The following is a 17932-nucleotide window of genomic DNA, read 5'->3' as shown; positions in this document are numbered from 1 at the left end:
TAAGGTACAATAACATAATACCCTGAATATATAAATAATTAGAAGAGTCATCTCTGCCTTGGTGGTCCACTTAATATGGTGAGCTTCTTTCAACAGACTTGTCAAAAGAAGCACACCATATTAATAAATCACAAAGCAGAATTAAAGTATAGAATGATTTCCTTAATTTCGTCATAAATCCTTTATCACAAACACATGAATTAAGGGTAAGGACACACCGGTGAATACCATTATTTTAATTTAACGGCGGATCACACGCGCGAAATTTACTGCCCAATGATTACGCTTAATTTCCTTGCAATACGGTCTCCGTATCATCATCATTGACTGCATAAGAGGTCGGTAATAAAAAGGTTTCATACTTTCTTTCTTTATTCTTTTTCGAGTTCAATGAACTGCATTTTCAGCCAACACTTCGTCGGTACAAAACCTAAAATTACGTTTCATTGAAAATATATCAAATTCACATTAATGTTTTGCACCGCGCTGTGTTTCTTTTATATATTATTGCAGAGTCTAAGAGGTTTTCACTTTAAGTTTATATTTCAATGAGTTCGTTTAGATTATTGATACTTTAGCGAGGCACAAATAAATAAATATGCATGTTATTGGGAACGAGTAGGCCGACACACAAATTCACAAGTCCTTGCGAACATATTTTTTCACTTAACCAAGCGTTTGTTATCAGCTGGTAAATGCTTTCACACCTTTTAAAATAAAAGGCTGTTAATTTAAATTGCTATTCGAGATAATCCCACGACAATTGACAATTAGGCCTAGTTTCTTTGAAGTTAATATGTAAGTCACGACTCTACTTTCAGTATATGGATTTGTATAATTGAAATCTTTTGCACAGATAATATATTGTGCAGTAGCTAGCAACTCCGAATCGTGCTGAAGGTCCAATATTCGAATTCCACCCAGAATAAATTTGATTATAAAGACTCATAAATAATTTGTTTTATTGATATTTGCACTCACATAATCTATATACTCATATAATCTATGTACAAGAAGTAGCAGCCTTTTCAAAGATTACATGTACTATTGACGATAACATTGACGACCGAATGGCGTAGTGGTTAGTGACCCTGACTACTGAGCCGAAGGTCCCGGGTTCGATTCCCGGCTGGGGCAGATATTTGTTTAAAGACAGATATTTGTACTCGGGTCTTGGGTGTTGATATTTATATTTAGTATCTATCTATCTATGTATTTGTGTAGATATGTCGCAGGCAACTGGTTTAATCTCCTGTTTGATTGAACCACTAGCCCGTTCATTGCATGGCGCTATTCAGTTGTATGACTAAAGGACAACTCGTCAAGTCGTTGATTGTAACGTTCGACGTCTTGACTGAACGTCATTCAGCGAAGTCGTTGAATGGGATATAGTATAGCAACTTTATAATGTGTGGTTAGGGTGAACATCACCTGACAAGAGTCAACAAAAAGACTATGTTACAAAGCTCTTATCTCACAAATTAACTAAACAATAACAATAAACGTACCTTCATATTGTTGTTCATAATTATCCAGTTTCGCCACTTTTTTTCTTTGTAACTAGCCGCCCGCGGCGTAATAATAGGTTAATTCATGATGTCACACTATTTTAACACAAATAACGCACTTTAAAGCTAATTTATTTGCAAAAAAACTAACATATAGGTGCTTTGTGTCAGCTGTTAGCTGTTAGACGCCATATTTGTTTTATTCACCACCTGACTGATTTTAAGTCAGCTAACTAGTTGGACGTTTTGTGACGCTTGTACAATCAACGTTCGGCCTAGTCATACAACTGGACAGCGCCATCCAATGAACGGGCTAGTGGTTCAATCAAACAGAAGATTAAACCAGTTGCCTGCGACAGATATATCAGCTGTCCGACACCCATAACACAGGTTCTGCCTAGCTTGGGGTCGGATGGCCGTGTGTGAGATGTCCCCACATATTTATTTATTTATTTATTACTATACGTCTGTTCAAAATCACACTGTCGCAACTTGAGACTCCTGCAGTTACCAGAAACAAGACAATAACTAATCCCTATTACGCAATAATAAGGCCTATTATTACCAGAACATTTCCTTGTTTCACAATATCAGACTAGATCTCTCAATGGTTATGTTGGTAGTGTTATGTGTTGTATTGATATTTACGGTAGAATGTACATAAGGTATACTTATGTGTTTTTCTATCTAATTTCAAGGATAGTTAGAAGGAACTATAAACTAAGTAAAATATTATTATATTAACAGAATTTGATATCCTACTTACTTTGGACATCCTCGTTACTTGTAAAGCTACAGAAAGTATGATAATAATTATTGTGTCACAAACAAAATTATTTATGCATTTTTGAAAGGATCAAAGTCACATAATCTATCACCTTCCCTGGTCATTAATTAAAAAACAGACTCAATAGACCTGTTAGGTAAGCCACCCTGCGTATGAACAAAAAAACTTACTGATACAGTAAATCTTTAACCACTCTTACGCAAAGAAACACACTAATTAACTAAATACCTTAGCCTTCTCGCTAATTACAAGTAGTCATGCAATGCCACTTCGGTTCTAGACAATTTCTAATATTAGTTGGGGGTCAACCGACATGCATGCACTATAATATTTTCACGTAATACCTAACTATGTACCTAACTACTGATTAACAAGGACGAGTCAACTGGGAGTAACTAAAAGCCAGTGGAAGATTTTCGTCACACAACATTTGAATAGCACGAATAGGCAAGCGTAGCGTGGGACGCCCTCCGGACTGACCAACGATCTTAGATAAGTGGCCGATATTGGCTGGACGAGGAGGGCCGTGGACAGTCCAGCAGTGGAAGATTGCGGGCTGGTGGTGGTGATGGAATTTAAGACTAACAAGCTATTCTCTGGTTCTACAGAGACACAAATTAATCACATTAAAATTCGTGAGTGAATTAAAAGTGGAGCAATGGAAATGTTCCACTAACAAAAAAGGAGACACCAAATGACCCCAATTGAATATTTTAAAACATTTAATTTAGAATTAGATCAAAATAATTAAGTTTTTAGTTGGTAATATTCAAATGCGCTGTTCAATGTACTTCAATGTTGCAGACGGAATATTTTCCGTTAAAGAGTAGGTAATTTGGAGATACAATAGAATATTCTTTATTTGCACACACACATGAAATAAACTTACATAACTTAAATACTAACACATATGTAGATATTTTTAATGGAGCTTGTTCCTTGCTCGTGAGTGTATGTTTAAAATTTCTATCTACTATGTAGGTACCTGCAGGGTGGAAACTAAACGCCGTGGTAGAAAAGAGAAAGTACACACACAAAGCGAAACTGTGAGACTCATTACCTAATCATTATTGTATAATTTTCTCTTAAATTAAATCTTACGACGACCGAATGGCGTAGTGGTTAGTGACCCTGACTACTGAGCCGAAGGTCCCGGGTTCGATTCCCGGCTGGGGCATATATTTGTTTAAACACAGATATTTGTTCTCGGGTCTTGGATGTGCCCGGAAAATGGCAATAGGCCCGCCCCCTATTACATTGGGACTAACATAACACTCTGGCGAAAAGTGGGTGCAACAATGCACCTCTGCCTATCCCGCAAGGGAGTACATTAGTACAAGGTGTGAGTGTTTGTTTATTATTTTATTTTGTTTTATTTAATTAAATCTCACTATTGCTGCTTCTATGGCAGAAGGAATAAACTAAAACCAACCTATGCACCTACAAAGGGGACATCTTACATGTTTCTGGTACATGTTAGGACTCCTATACAGACCAATAGAGGGGTATAATAGTCTTTATTATACCCGACAGCAAACAATGATACGAGAACTAACACGATGAAGACCCATTACGAAGGGAGCAGAACGCCCATATAAAAGACATCAACGCGAGTACGGAACTTACAAATGTGTATTCATAATAAAATAATTGTGTTTGTAAGTAAATCTACGTTATTAGGATGTTTATTAGTAAAATTATTTTATTTTTTATGTAGAAATAAGAATGCCCAGCAAAGGGAAACCAAATTGGCTAACTAAAAAAAAAAAAGTTGTAATCTAATTTCACTGATGAAAAATGCATTGCACGCATGAATGCATTGATACAATTTGATGACATGTTTTAGATTAGAGAAGGTACCTTAATATAATTATTTATCAATACATTAGTTTTAATCAATGTTAATGAGAATATTTCAAGTGGTGCTTTTCTGGACGCTTCCGTGCTTCGGACGGCACGTTAAGCCGTGGGTCCCGGTTGCTGCTTCGGCAGCAGTCGTTAAGCCTAGTCAGAGGCCTTCGGGCGGCTTGAAAACATCTGACAGTCGGGTTGCCCACTTACCCGACAACTCTCTCAGCACAAGCTTGCTTGTGTTGGGGTCCACCAACCCGCACTTGGCCAGCGTGGTGGACTAGGCCTAAACCCTTCCTTCACTGGAAGGAGACCCGTGCCCCAGCAGTGGGGACGTAATGGGTCGTGATGATGATGAATGAGAATAGGAATGTAGGTATGACAATCGACTTTTACCCTTGAACTTTAACCTTCTTATATAGGACTGTAGGTACTAATTTGACATTGCTTACATATCCGATCTTTATCGATAGAATAGAACAGTTTCCTTAACCGATAAACTCAAAATCCAAAAGAGTTATGATTTTGTAGTATTTATTTTTTACATAGTAGCGCCATCTATTCCATCACATATGGACTACATGGTCACATGTTGCGCTAGCCTTGCGCTTACAAAGTGAAAGGTTCTTACATATGCAGCTAGAGTTCGCTAACTCACAGGATAATCCGCGATCGATCGATGTTTAAAAAAAAGGTTTTTTTTTTAGTCTAATTCATACAGGGTGTTGCAAAAGTGGTATACTAAGATACTACTGTAGAAAGGGGGTTACTCAAGCTTGTAATTCTGAACAACTTATATTCCACCACTTTTGGAAATACGTGAAATTATGGTAAGCATAATAATAATAAAAAATCATCACAAAAGATTGTAAAACAAGCATTTAGTATTGTATAATAATAAATATGATACTGACTGTAAAAAATACATTATAATAACTGTTTACATACATAAATAAATATAATTAATCAATCACTCAATAATTTTGGCACAGTATGTACGCTTACATGTATGATTGATAATCATTATGACTACTTATAGGTTCAAAGGTAGCATGATTTAATACGATAAGTCATCAGTCACTTTTGACTAATTAAAAATATGAAAAATTGGGAGCAATCAAAACGTGATTTGTATTAAAAAAGGAAATTTACAAAATATATATAGTACTCATCAAAAATATAAACTATTTTTTACACCGCACTCTAGATTGCTTCCGTTTGACCAAGGTTTCCTGTAAAGTATTATATAAATTCAAATTACATATTTAGGTAAGTGTCAAGTATATATACCTATGTACAGCGGCATACATACATCTGTATTTAGTTAGTGCTGTATGCAACCACAACATGCAAATACTGTTGATCTAAAAGATTTCTTCATATTAATTTGTATACACTATTACATTTTTTTCATATACCTACCTACTGGGGTCTAATCAATTCTAACAAATAAACTCAAAATCTGTTTATCTCGTTATCGATCGCAAGCGGCAGTGGTTGCGAGAGTGGCGCGCCTTGTCTAGGACCTGGTTTAGATCTAGATTTATGTCCTATTAGCTCGGTCTGAGCTAGACACGGTGTTGCCAGGGTGACGTCGGAATAAGTCCTGCAACCACCTTGTTCTATTTCCGGGTTTTGAGACCACTATTGTTACTAATGTTAGGTTAAGGTACCTAAAACTCTCAAAATTGTATCGTAGTAAGTTTTGTAGCGTAGGTGGAGTTTATTTTTGCGACTGTATTTTTTTGTCTACAGTCTACTTCCTAAACGTAACTTTATTTAGTCTGAAAACAAATTCATCATCATTTTATTGTAGTTATAAGTTCCTGAGATGTATATCATAAAGTAGATCATTACACGATAGGCGGCCTTATCGCTGAGAGAGATCTCCTACAGGTAACCTTAATCATCATCATTAATTATCACATCATAACAAATGTTGATTTAGATATAATCAGCGACAAGAGTTTTAAGTTTGAGCTAGAAAAGACATGCATAAATTTCTTAAACAACTTATTATGTATTTCCGCATTTACTATAGCAACACCGCAGTTTATCTCTAAGGCTAGTCTAGACCTAGCAGGCGGGTGCCCTAACAGCCTGATTGTGGGCATAAATTGTCTATGGTTTAGGCAAGACTTTCGGCGTTGACTACTAGTATTTCCTATTCTGGTTGGATAGCGTTTATTAGCTCTAAAAGTTAGTGTTAGAACAATGTTTAAGCGGCTCTGGGGGTTTTCGAAATTGGCACTAGAATGAAAATTCGTAACAAATAGAATTGAATCCAGTTTTGTAAGAAACAGGACGAATGAATGTAACTAAAATATTACCGGAAGTAAGTACTTATACCCATTCTGCCCGATCTATTATTAAGAGCCTATGTATGTACAATGTAATCAGTCTGACAGTGCAGTTCAATAAACAGTATGTACTAACTGCACCATATGTTCCAATAGGTATATATATTATGTAATTTATTGTAGGTTTAGTTAAAACTAGTCACTAGATAGATGATAGCTGATGGTTTTTCAAAAGTAAAATTTAGTCAAATAGTGCACTAAACAAGCACATCGGATAACTTGAAAACATCTGAAAGTCGGGTTGACTTACCCGACAACTCTCTTAGCACAAGCTTGGTTGCTTATTGGTGGACAACCCGCTAAGTCCGTGTGGTATACTAGGCTTAAAACCCTTCTCTGGATGGAGACCCGTGTCTCAGCGGCGGCGACGATAGTGATGATGATGATAGTGTAAATTTAAAATTACAAATCTTACCTTCTTTCCCTCCTCTTCTTCTTCAGCGTTCCAGTGCCCTTGATGGTCCGGTACAAGGTCATCATCTTGACACACGGCACTTAGCACTTTTATTTATAAAAAAAATATATGATGCACTTGATAATTACTACTTTCACGTTATTATATCACTAAATGTAGGTACACTATATTTCACTATCACTTACAACTTATTATTAGAACTGCCTGCAGCCGTGATCTGTAAAGAAGTAAAACAAATATTTAGATAGATGTATAGATATAATTTTTGATTTAACAAGATTATCTATTCTTGGACCAACAGAGCGCCTACCTCAGCTATTACAACACCCAGGCCTGCTACTCCAGTTTACCCGGGAGCTAGGCTGGCTGAGCTGAAACCAAGGGGATATGTACAAAGGTTCCACTCGAGAGAGCCACGTACAGGAACTTCACCCCCTATGAGAATAGAATAGAATAGAATAGAATAGATAGAATATTCTTTATTTGTAAAACATAAAAAAACTTTTTTTTTATGCAGCCTGTGTCGTGTCCCACTGCTGGGCAAAGGCCTTCTTATAAACTGACCACCGTTCCCGATCATGTGCTTCCTTCGGCCATTGAGGTAAAAACCTGTCGAGGTTGAAAATAACTTACATAACTTAAATACTAACATAACTTAAATATTTAGCTGATTTCTAATAGATAAAGAAAAACATGTTTGAACAGCTGAATTTTGAAAACAAGGTTTTATAAAATCAGCGCCGTATGAATCTAAAGCAAACATAATAAATATCGAATTAAATAATTATCTGTTTCCGGTCAATTATAAAGATTCACTTTTTATCGAGTGATCATCGTAAACTATAATGTAATACTTTCTATAAATAAATCATTTCTAATTAGCACTCTCACCTTCATTAATAAAACATTAAGAGAGCAAACACCGAGACAGATAAGGTTTTCCCTTTCGTTATGTGGGACTGTAGAGGTATTTTAAACGACATGTTATTCAAATAAAACCTGCCATTGACGAATTTAGTTATCTTATGTTACATTTCTGTTGAGTATTTTCTCCTTTAAAATACCAAAGGCATTATACCTATGTTCTTGTGTATTCTAAATCTCTCGGAAAGTCAATGGACCCAACCCAATAAAGCTCTAAAATTGCAAAAATCCAGGGTTTTCCATACAATATAACCTACACAGCTTACTTTTGATCTTTAACAACCATCAGGCCTGTTTATAAGATAATATTTTACAGTTTCTAGCAATTTAGGACTACTTTTTAAGGGCCACTTAAGATGACCCAATACGCATTAAAACAGATGCAGTTAAATTAAAAATTATAAACTCCCGAGCAATGAAAAAGTTCCAGTGACCAGAGCACTAAATTACTCCTAAACTGAAAAGGGTAGCTTAAATACATTTAATAGCGCGTCGGAGTATAATCAACTGAAAACGTTATTATTTTTTTCAGATTTTAAGTCAAATGTTTAAAAAAATTGGGCCTTTTGGTGTCGGCATTTTGTAAAGCTGCGTACAGACCGGCCAGACGAACGCCATCGAACGGGTTTCGTTGACCTTCGTTGCTCCCATCTGCCCTGTATCATGTATGCTAAATATCCTTCGTTGGGCGTTCGTTGGGCCGGTCTGTACGCAGCTTAAGTGGAACTTTTTCACTGCTCCTCAGTGTATTTAACGATTAAGATGAAGTATAAACAAAGATAACGACCAACAGTAAAATGCCTTTCACTCTTTTCATTTTATATCTTTATGCCAAAATGTTCATTGTATTGGTGCCTTTTAGTGAAAGTAGTAATAATATTGCAATTGCAATAAATATATTAATGACATTAATTGTTTACTTTATGCAAATTATGCATGAACAATTATTATTTACTTTTTTAAGTGAAATGAAAATGTAAAACTAACATTAGTGCGGTTACAATATTATGAGATAATCTATATTGCCTTAAAGACCTTAATCACTTTCATATATATATATTTCAAATATTTAAGAATGTATAACCACAAAATGGTTTTAAAAAAAGATGGTGTTAAGTTTGTGTGGTAAGGTAAAACCGTTACTTTAGATGAAGTACTTAAATCTAATTTGTACTAGTCAACGTACAGGAGAATTTATAGGTTGATGAAAATCGATCGATTATTAATGGTGCAAGTACCTAATAATTTTATTTGCACCAGAAGTTCATAAAGTACTTACATTATTGCATATTAGTAAGTACCTACAAGTTCATGTAATGTAATTAAATAACGGTTTATAAACCAATGTCCCTCACATATGAATTCATAACATTTTATTGATTTGGCACAGTTACACATTTTTGTAAGCATGTAATAAATATCTATTAGGCAGTCATTTTATTGCGAAAATGGCAAAAATACGTAAGTTTATATTCATTTTAAAATATTAAGAAACCAAGAGTCATGAACAAAAAATCAAGCCAACAACACAACTAAAACCACAGAATAATAACTAGTCACCTAAAACTAAAAAATATAGTGAAATAATTAAATTAATGTCAGTTAGGTATTCAGATATTAATTGAAGCATATATCTTTCATTAAAATTGCTTTCAATTTGTAAAATAGGAATATGTAGTAGCTATTTGCACGGTGACAGGCAAAATAATTAACATGATAATTTAAATAAAATCTTAAGCATGCATTCTTGAGCACTTCACGGGTACTTAGACATGTACCTACCAATCATAAGTATTCATAAGTTACTGCACTACCTAAACGCAAAGATATGAGATAAATATTATGTTATTATGGTATAAATGTTACAAACATTGGCAGCTACTTTCTTGTTTCTTTTTAGTAATAAAGTAGGTATGTTTATAATGATAACGATTTCATAGCAAAATTTACGTTGCAGTAGCAGCACACAAATACTAAGATTACCTAAGTTTCGATTTAATTATAAAATCTTTAGCAATCTTTGTTTCATATTTTCGGTTCTAGTTTCGATACACGAATAATGTTTGGATGGAATTGGCTGACTATACTTAAACTTACTATGTGATTGACTTGGATGAATAAGAAAATAAGTAGAATATTCAAAATGAGATTAATACTAGGTATGAATCTGGTCAAAACACGATCGTCAAAAAAATATATAGGATGCGATTAATTGGACTATGTTTTGCTAAACCCATCCTCCATTGCAACCTTGCAACTAAATCATTCTGCAATGCGCATAGAAAAAAAGCATAATTTGGTTATACGGTCCAATAAACCAGCAATTTACACTTATTTGTAACTTGCTATCAACAATTAGTGATGATTAAATATGATCGTAGATTATACAGCTATATTTAAGTCGATAGGTTTTCGTCATGTTTGTATTAAAGGTGTTGTGTGTTTTGTCAGTTAATTATAACAATTTTTTTTTAAATAAGTTACGTACGTAAAATATGTTAATCCTAAAGGTGGAAACTTGTTAGACCTAAGTTATCTTTAGTTTCTTTTTAGATTATTATATTTACTTAGAAGTTTTCCTAAAAAAATAAAAATAAAATAAATAAATAAATTAAAAACCTGGTTGCACACACCACACCTTTACTCGATTGGCTTTTAGATATTTTATGAAACAAATTAGACTCTTGGACCTCTTGGTACGAACTATTCACAGTGAATGTATCTTTGCTCATGAGAATTTAGAAAAGTGGTGTTTTATTGTCTTGTAACATGCAAACTAGCATAAATATGAATATATTAAGATTTATTCATGTTGAAGGTATATCAGGATTAAAGTAGGCTGGCAAAAGCTAGTCTTATTAAAGTATTTTTTATATTTTTTATCATAGGAAAACTTACAGCTAATTTGTTTTACATAAGAATTTTGAAATAGTGATAAATAGCCAATTACACGTTTTCACTTATATTATGTTAGTAAGTGTACTCGGAATGAGCTGGAAAGAAGTCGAAGACACAGCACCGGACTGAGTGGAAATGTAGATACTCTTCGAGCCCTATGCCCCTGATTAGGGATTCCAGGACGTGACGATGCTGATGATATGAAAGTGACCCGTACTTTTAGTTACATCTTGGTTTTCCATATACCTACGTAGTTTGACATAAACCTATAGAAATATTGTACGAGTAAATTTTATACCTTCACACAAGACTAGCACGTGCATAAATTGCATTTTATTTTATTTTAAGAAAAACCTAAACTTGGTGCTCTGCACTGCAGGTTGTCAGAAAAAGCTGTCATATTTCAAAATACCCAAAAACTTGCAATTTTTATAAAAGGCCATTCGGGTCAACTGCATGTAGTTAGGTACAATATTGACGCACAGTTTATTTTCATTTCACCACATTTAACTCTTTTCAATATATTCTCGAGATGCTTTTCGCAACTCCAGTGAGAGTGAGTAGCGAATATTTTGTAATCGTCGGCTCAACAAATATTGATGAAATGAGTCACTTGGAAACTGGTCATAGACAATTAGCCACAGGTATGCAGAATTGCACAGTACTGCTATTTAACTCTGTAAAATTTTATCGTAGGCTCAGCGATAAATCCCTTTGTTAAAACATAAATTGAATGAATGATTAAATTGAATTAATTAGATTTTGTGAAAGTCTGCGAATTTCTTATACAGGGTGTTGCAAAAAGGGTATACTAAGCCGAAAGGGGGTGATCATGAACAACTTTTCACGAATTCACGAAAAAAAAATCCTTTTCCATAGAAACTAGGTGGGTCACGTGACCTTTTTCCAAAACTCGTAGAGCAAAAGTTGTTCAGAATGACCTCCTGAGTCACCCCCTTTCGGCTTAGTATACCCTTTTTGAAACACCCTGTAGAGATCTGTAGCATAAGTGGTAAATTAAGCCGAAAGGGGCCAGGGGGTCATTTCGAACATCTTTTGTACAAATAATTCATAAAATAATCAAATGAACCCGTCTACAGTTTTCTCTCAAGCGATTCACATTTTAAAGCCACCCAAACTCTTTTAGAATAACACTACGGTGAAGAAACACATAATGAAGTAAAGCTTATTAAATCATTCAAAGCTCTCGAAGTAGTTATGGGTGATTATGTTTCGTGGTTTAATTGCCACAATCGGATCACTGACGGAGTGTTGTTTGAGGTATTACGACACGGCATAACGATGCTTACTCCACTTTTAAGTGCCTAATTTCCGAGTAAATTCTTTTTAACTGGGTTGTGTTTACTTATTACAGATTCCATCCACTTTTTTTCTATTTGACATCATTAAAACTTCTATAGTCATTATGTTCCGCAATAAGTAAATAAGTATAATTATTATAGAAGCACCGTTCTAGGTATTAACCTCACCTTTATGTTTTTTAAGCTATATAGACAACTAGCTTTTCCCGCGAGAAAAAGTTTTCCCGTGGGAATTCTGGGATAAAAAGTAGCCTATGTTCTTTCTCAGGGTCTAGACCATATGTATACCAAATTTCATTCAAATCCGTTTAGTAGTTTTGGCGTGAAAGAGTAACAGACAGACACAGTTACTTTCGCATTTATAATCTTATAGTTAGGATACGATGTAAAATAAACAATATTATGTGCCTAATGCCTATATATATATATACACTCACGGACAATGAAAAAGTTCCACTCACAAAATGCCGACACCAAACCACCCCAATATTTTCAAATATTTAGTTAAATTTTTGAACAAAATATTATTTATTGTTTTTAGTTGGTAATATGCTGGTGCTGTGTTAAATGTACTTACTTCAATGTTGCAAAAGGCGTCATTATGCTAGCCTTTTCCATTTATGAGAAATTTGGTGTTTTTCTCAGTAGAACCTTTTCATTGTCCGTGAGTGTACAAGGAATTCTTAGACGTACTTATTATATACTTACAAAACAACAGTTATGAGAGTCCCTAAAGCATTAACCATAACTATAACAATACCGTTACTTCTTACAACAGTGGGTATTATTGAGGATCACAACGTCCTAGGAATGCTGATCGTGGCACACTAAATTGACCTTTACGACACCTACTGCTACCTACTTGAATAAGGTAGCACCTACCTACTTGGATAAGTTAATGTGTGAAATGAATGTATGAGTACATAATATCTAAATGTGCAAAGTAAGTTATTAATTTATTAAGCTAAATAATCAAAAGTCCTGAGAAAAAAAGTGTATAGGTACATATTTAGATTGATTCATACATAATGTAATGATTTTACTAAACGGCCATTTAGTAGAAAAATCAAGCAACACGAGTCACATACAGCCACGATTTTAAAATTTAAAATTAATTCGTTTTAATATTTGTTACAGGGGATCGCGATCGTTGGACCAAACATAAGGAGGCCTTCGCCCAGCAGTGGGACTCAGTGGGCCACAAACTAGGCTATGCCAAAAAAAAATGTGACTTTATTCATTAGTAAGTAGGTACTTACAATTTTGTATGTGACACACGATCTTGTTTGCATATTTTTAATCTAAAAAGAACACCCATCAGCTGGTTCCGATCATAGTTATTTGTCATCACATGCCTTTTGACGAGTTGCGCGACCAATCCACGGTTATGTTATAAATATGAGTTATGCTATGACAATACGAAAATGACGATTGCATTCGAATTTCAAATAAATCGACGACTCGCGTCTCGCGAGAGCAACCGCCATTATGTACCGACAGCAAACACGTTGCGTAAAATATTATACGAGGTAGTTACTTACCTTGTTATTGGTAGATTGTGAATTACTTAATGCACTCGAGCTCTTATGGAGGCCGGCTGTTTGATTTTACCGCTTTGGATTCAATCGAAATCACAATTATGTAGATACATTTTAAATAAGATGTCATAATAAAGCGTTGTATACCTACAACCTGAATTATGATGAACATTTTTTTTAAATCTCCGTTATTTTACTTGAAGTACATAATTTTGATCTAAGTTCATTTAATATCCCTAATTTTCCAGTTCGGCGCGCCGTTTCTGGTTAAGTAGGTATATTTAAACATATTTTAGGTAAAAATTGTAATGTAATATTTTATAATGTTTATAACGTAAGCATTGTGACGTTGCTATCTGTACCTAGCTACTACTATAACCACATGTTCGCGAAGGTACACACATGCTGACTTTCGATCGTTGCGCAAGAGTGGCATCTGAGGACGTCTACTATAGAGGCAGGTACATATTATCATCCCATCGACCAATGGGCGACTCTTAATACAGATCTCACAGTAGGACATTTTGGTATTCAAAATATTGCCAGTCGATTTTGACTGGAACTACAACAGAAAGGTACTTTATATGTAGGTTAAAACATACCTACACTTGCCAGTTAAGAGTGTTTAGGAAAGGCTCTTTGTCCAGTTACTTGAACCGTTAATCACAATGTTGGTTAATAAAATGTACTTAATCAATGGGTTAAATAGTTTGATTAAATTGAATACCCAGAGTGCACTCTGGTACAGAATATTAAAAGTACGGTGAGCAGAATCATAATTAGTTATTAAACGTTGAAACATTCCATGTTTTTGCAACGCTACGTGGTTGCTGTAGCTACGGTATTTGTGGTAGGTACTAGTAGATAATATAGAGAATGTGCTAACCACAAGTGGGTCTAACTTATAATTACTAAATATTCTGTATTATGTTTCATATTTTCTAGTGTTTTACGATAAATTTTGCTCAGAATTAGTGAACATTATTACCTCTATAATAATTATTTTGTATTGTGCCCAGTGGTGTTGATTTGCTGTCAAACATCAAAGAATCCTTGGAATAATTGCGACTATTATTTGCACTTGCACATTGCCAAAGTGTGGCCTCAGAATTCAATTTGTTTGTTAAAGGTGTGGTCATTTGGCGGCTCAGGTTAAGAGCCTCTTGACCAGCCCTCTAATCTTGAACTTTTTACCGATTAGAAACCGGAGATATTTGGACTGAAAATACATACTTTTACCTTATGCATATATACATTAGGGCCAGCTGAAAACCAGCGCTGTGGCCTTCCTGGCCACAGCACACGCTGAGCTGATGCCTTTTTGACCCTCTGGACAGCACCCTTGTTTGTTTGTATTATTCTCTGTTTTTTTTTCATATATATATTTTTGTAGTATTCTTTTTCTTTTTGTTTCTGTTTTTTACTGTTCAGTGTGTCAAATAAATGTTTCATTCTTTCTTTCTTTCTTTCTATACACGTCATAGTGAAATTTTATAAAATTACTTAGTTACCTGCCTAAAATAATGTAGGTACTAGGTATTTACGTGGTATTTACTTAATCAAAAACAAACGTATTTAAAATTTGATTTGTGAGAATTATGAGTTTTAAATTTAACAAATCACCTGTAGGTAGCAAACAAATTTAATATAAGTAGTTCTAAATACAGATGCATCTACATAAACTACAAGTAGGTTAGAAAGGTTACGTTGTCGATCTGACCTATCACCTCGAAGCCATAATATGCACAATCTAGATATAATATGTAGGTGTATAGATACATACTAAATTGATGCGTATTAGATAATATACATGCATTATGTGTGCACTAATGTAGCAAAATGCATTGATTTACAATAAACTTGTAGCACATTAAATTAACATATATTAATGAAGTTCTAATTCTAATTCTTGTAGGTAACCTACCTACCTATATCAACCAGGAAGAAATGTATCAATGTATGAGGTGATGACGATAACTATAGGTATATATATATACCTATATACATATGCATTGCTTTACTTTCACTAGCGATGTGACACTTCCAACATAAAACATACAAATTATAATTATTATGCCTAAGTTTCTAAGAACAGATTAATCTCATATGATAAGCCGAAATTTATGTTGCTAGATAAAGTGACGTGTTTATTAGTCCCTGCTTTCGTTAATACTTTTACACTTTCTTATGAAACGAGAATGCGTACTAATTAAAATTCAACAATATACCTACTTAAACCTCAGGGCGACCTTAGAGCGCAGTGCCTTATAACTAACACCTAACACTGACTGTTGTACCGAGAGTCCCATGTTCGATTCCTGCATTTGGATAACAAAATACATATATATCTGCACCTATATTTGTATATTTATCATCGGCAAGTGGCTGAATCAAACAAGCCAACCTAACAAAGCCTTAGCCTAAAATACCTAGATAGACATACCTAATGCATATAAGTATATGTACCAACTTAAGTGAAAAACGTAAGAGAGTTAACATCTTAAAATATAGTTAAGTAGTTATAAACCACAACTAGATCACTTCTCAGCGGCAAGCTTTGTAATTTATATTTAAATCGATCTGCTTAACTACATAATAAACAGAAGTCTAGAAAGTTCCGTAAGCTTCGTAATGTAATGGTTCTTTATAGTTTCATTCTCAATTCAACCGCCATAATATATGTTTTATAACTGCATTAATGGGGTTTGTACTAAAATGTAACGACCAATTTAAAACAAATATTTCAGACTAAATGTACTTAAAGAAAGTGCACGCATCAGTCGTTGGAAATCTAGTTTGTAAATATTGTATTAACAACCGCAATTTTATACCAAATCAACCTTGAAGCCAATATTCATTTAAAAATATAAATGTAATAATATAATATGATATGAGTCACCTCCGAAATACCCTACCCACAGTATGCCATATTTTAGAAGTCAGTGACACGCATAAAATCCTTAAAGTGCCAATAAATTTAGCATGTCCATAAATTATCGAAGAACTACGCCTATGACATAAGCCGGATTTTGGTTGAGGACCTTGCACATCTCTATCAAAACAAAACTAACGACCAACCTACCTGAAAAACAAATTACCATTGAATGAACTTATATACTTTTAATACCAGGCAGGTATACATTTTTTTTAGTTCCTTAAAATTCTATGAAAATACGTTACGTTTAAATGCACTTATAAACATGATGTACATAGATTGTAAGTACTTACACAATAAAATACAAATTTGAGCCTCAATTAAAACACCTCTTATAAATCACACACATGCATAGATCACTTGAAATTAAGCACTGGCACCTCACTATCACTCGGTGACAAAGAAAAAAAAACAAATTTAAAAATCGAATCACACACTGATTCCCGCCGTTTGTCGCTACGGGAAATTGATACCAGCTCCTTGTACTAAGGGTCGAAATTCGCGTGTGGGGCGGCGCGTGGAGATGTGCGCCGCGTGTGCGTGCGAGCGGCGTCGTATTTGCCGCGAGTTTGCGCGCGCGCAGGCACGACGCGGAGTGGGTGACTGAAATTGGACAGTTCTCTTTCCTAATACGTTTTTTTTGTAAAAGGAAATACCTAGTAAACATCTTTGGTTTGGTTAGGAATACTCTACGTTAGTATGTCGACGGTAGGTATTCCTTAAATTACTTATTATTAGATGTTTCACTTAAAATAATAACTTGTGTGTTCAATTAATAAAAACGCGGTTATTGCTAAAATTTTGTTGTTAATAAACTTTTCTCATGTGGTTGCAAAGATTAGACAATACTAACCATTAATTACATAAATATATGTCTTGCAAGTATTTAGGTAAAAAATGTGCATTCATGCCATTTCTGGTAAACTATATCGAAACCCACCTATAGGATATAATAACCATTGAGTAGGAAGCAAATTATTCGACCTAAAATTGTACAGCCTGGTTCTTAACAAGCCCACAAATATGCAAAATTAAATTAGGAATAACTCTAACAGTCCTCCAAATCGGTACAAAATGAGTGTTTTCAACTGCACTAACCTTGCGGCAGCAGACGCCCACGCCAGCTCCTAAAGCTTGTCAATACAAGGCTCAGGTAGAAACTGTCTTTGCCAAAATAAACGAATTTAACCTCTCGAATAAACTTGATTATTTATCTCCAAATTCGCAACACATTTTTGGGTCTCAAGAAAGGGTCGATGGACGATCCCGGTTTAAGGAGAGGGATGAAGTTATCTTGAATGATAAGATACGGATGTGGCAACGGTTTTTTTTAACTAACCGACCTAACCGTTAATTATTAAGTGTAGGTTGGTAAGTATAACGGTTGTTTAAGT

General features: G+C 34.5%; 1 protein-coding gene across 3 annotated transcripts in view; it reads right to left on the bottom strand.

The window, feature by feature from the left end:
* LOC105391512 overlaps nucleotides 1-17108 on the bottom strand; it is a 147058-nt gene extending 129950 nt beyond the window's left edge. For 2 of the 3 annotated variants that reach the window (XR_007268319.1, XM_048633510.1), the window contains exons 1-2: nucleotides 16832-17108; nucleotides 6922-7138 (exon numbers count right to left, since the gene is read on the bottom strand). Coding sequence is in view for 2 of the 3 variants with exons in the window: in XM_048633510.1 (XP_048489467.1) it covers nucleotides 6922-6986 (65 nt within the window). In the remaining variant the exon portion in view is untranslated. The remainder of the gene's footprint in view (nucleotides 1-6921; nucleotides 7139-16831) is intronic. The other variant, XM_048633511.1, reaches the window with a different exon arrangement.
* Nucleotides 17109-17932: the final 824 nt, after the last annotated feature.

The sequence above is a fragment of the Plutella xylostella genome, chromosome 5 (assembly GCF_932276165.1).
Source record: "Plutella xylostella chromosome 5, ilPluXylo3.1, whole genome shotgun sequence".
In the NCBI taxonomy this organism is placed as follows: domain Eukaryota; kingdom Metazoa; phylum Arthropoda; class Insecta; order Lepidoptera; family Plutellidae; genus Plutella; species Plutella xylostella.
The sequence above is the reverse complement of the archived record's forward strand: the minus strand, read 5'-3'. Positions and strand labels throughout refer to the sequence as shown.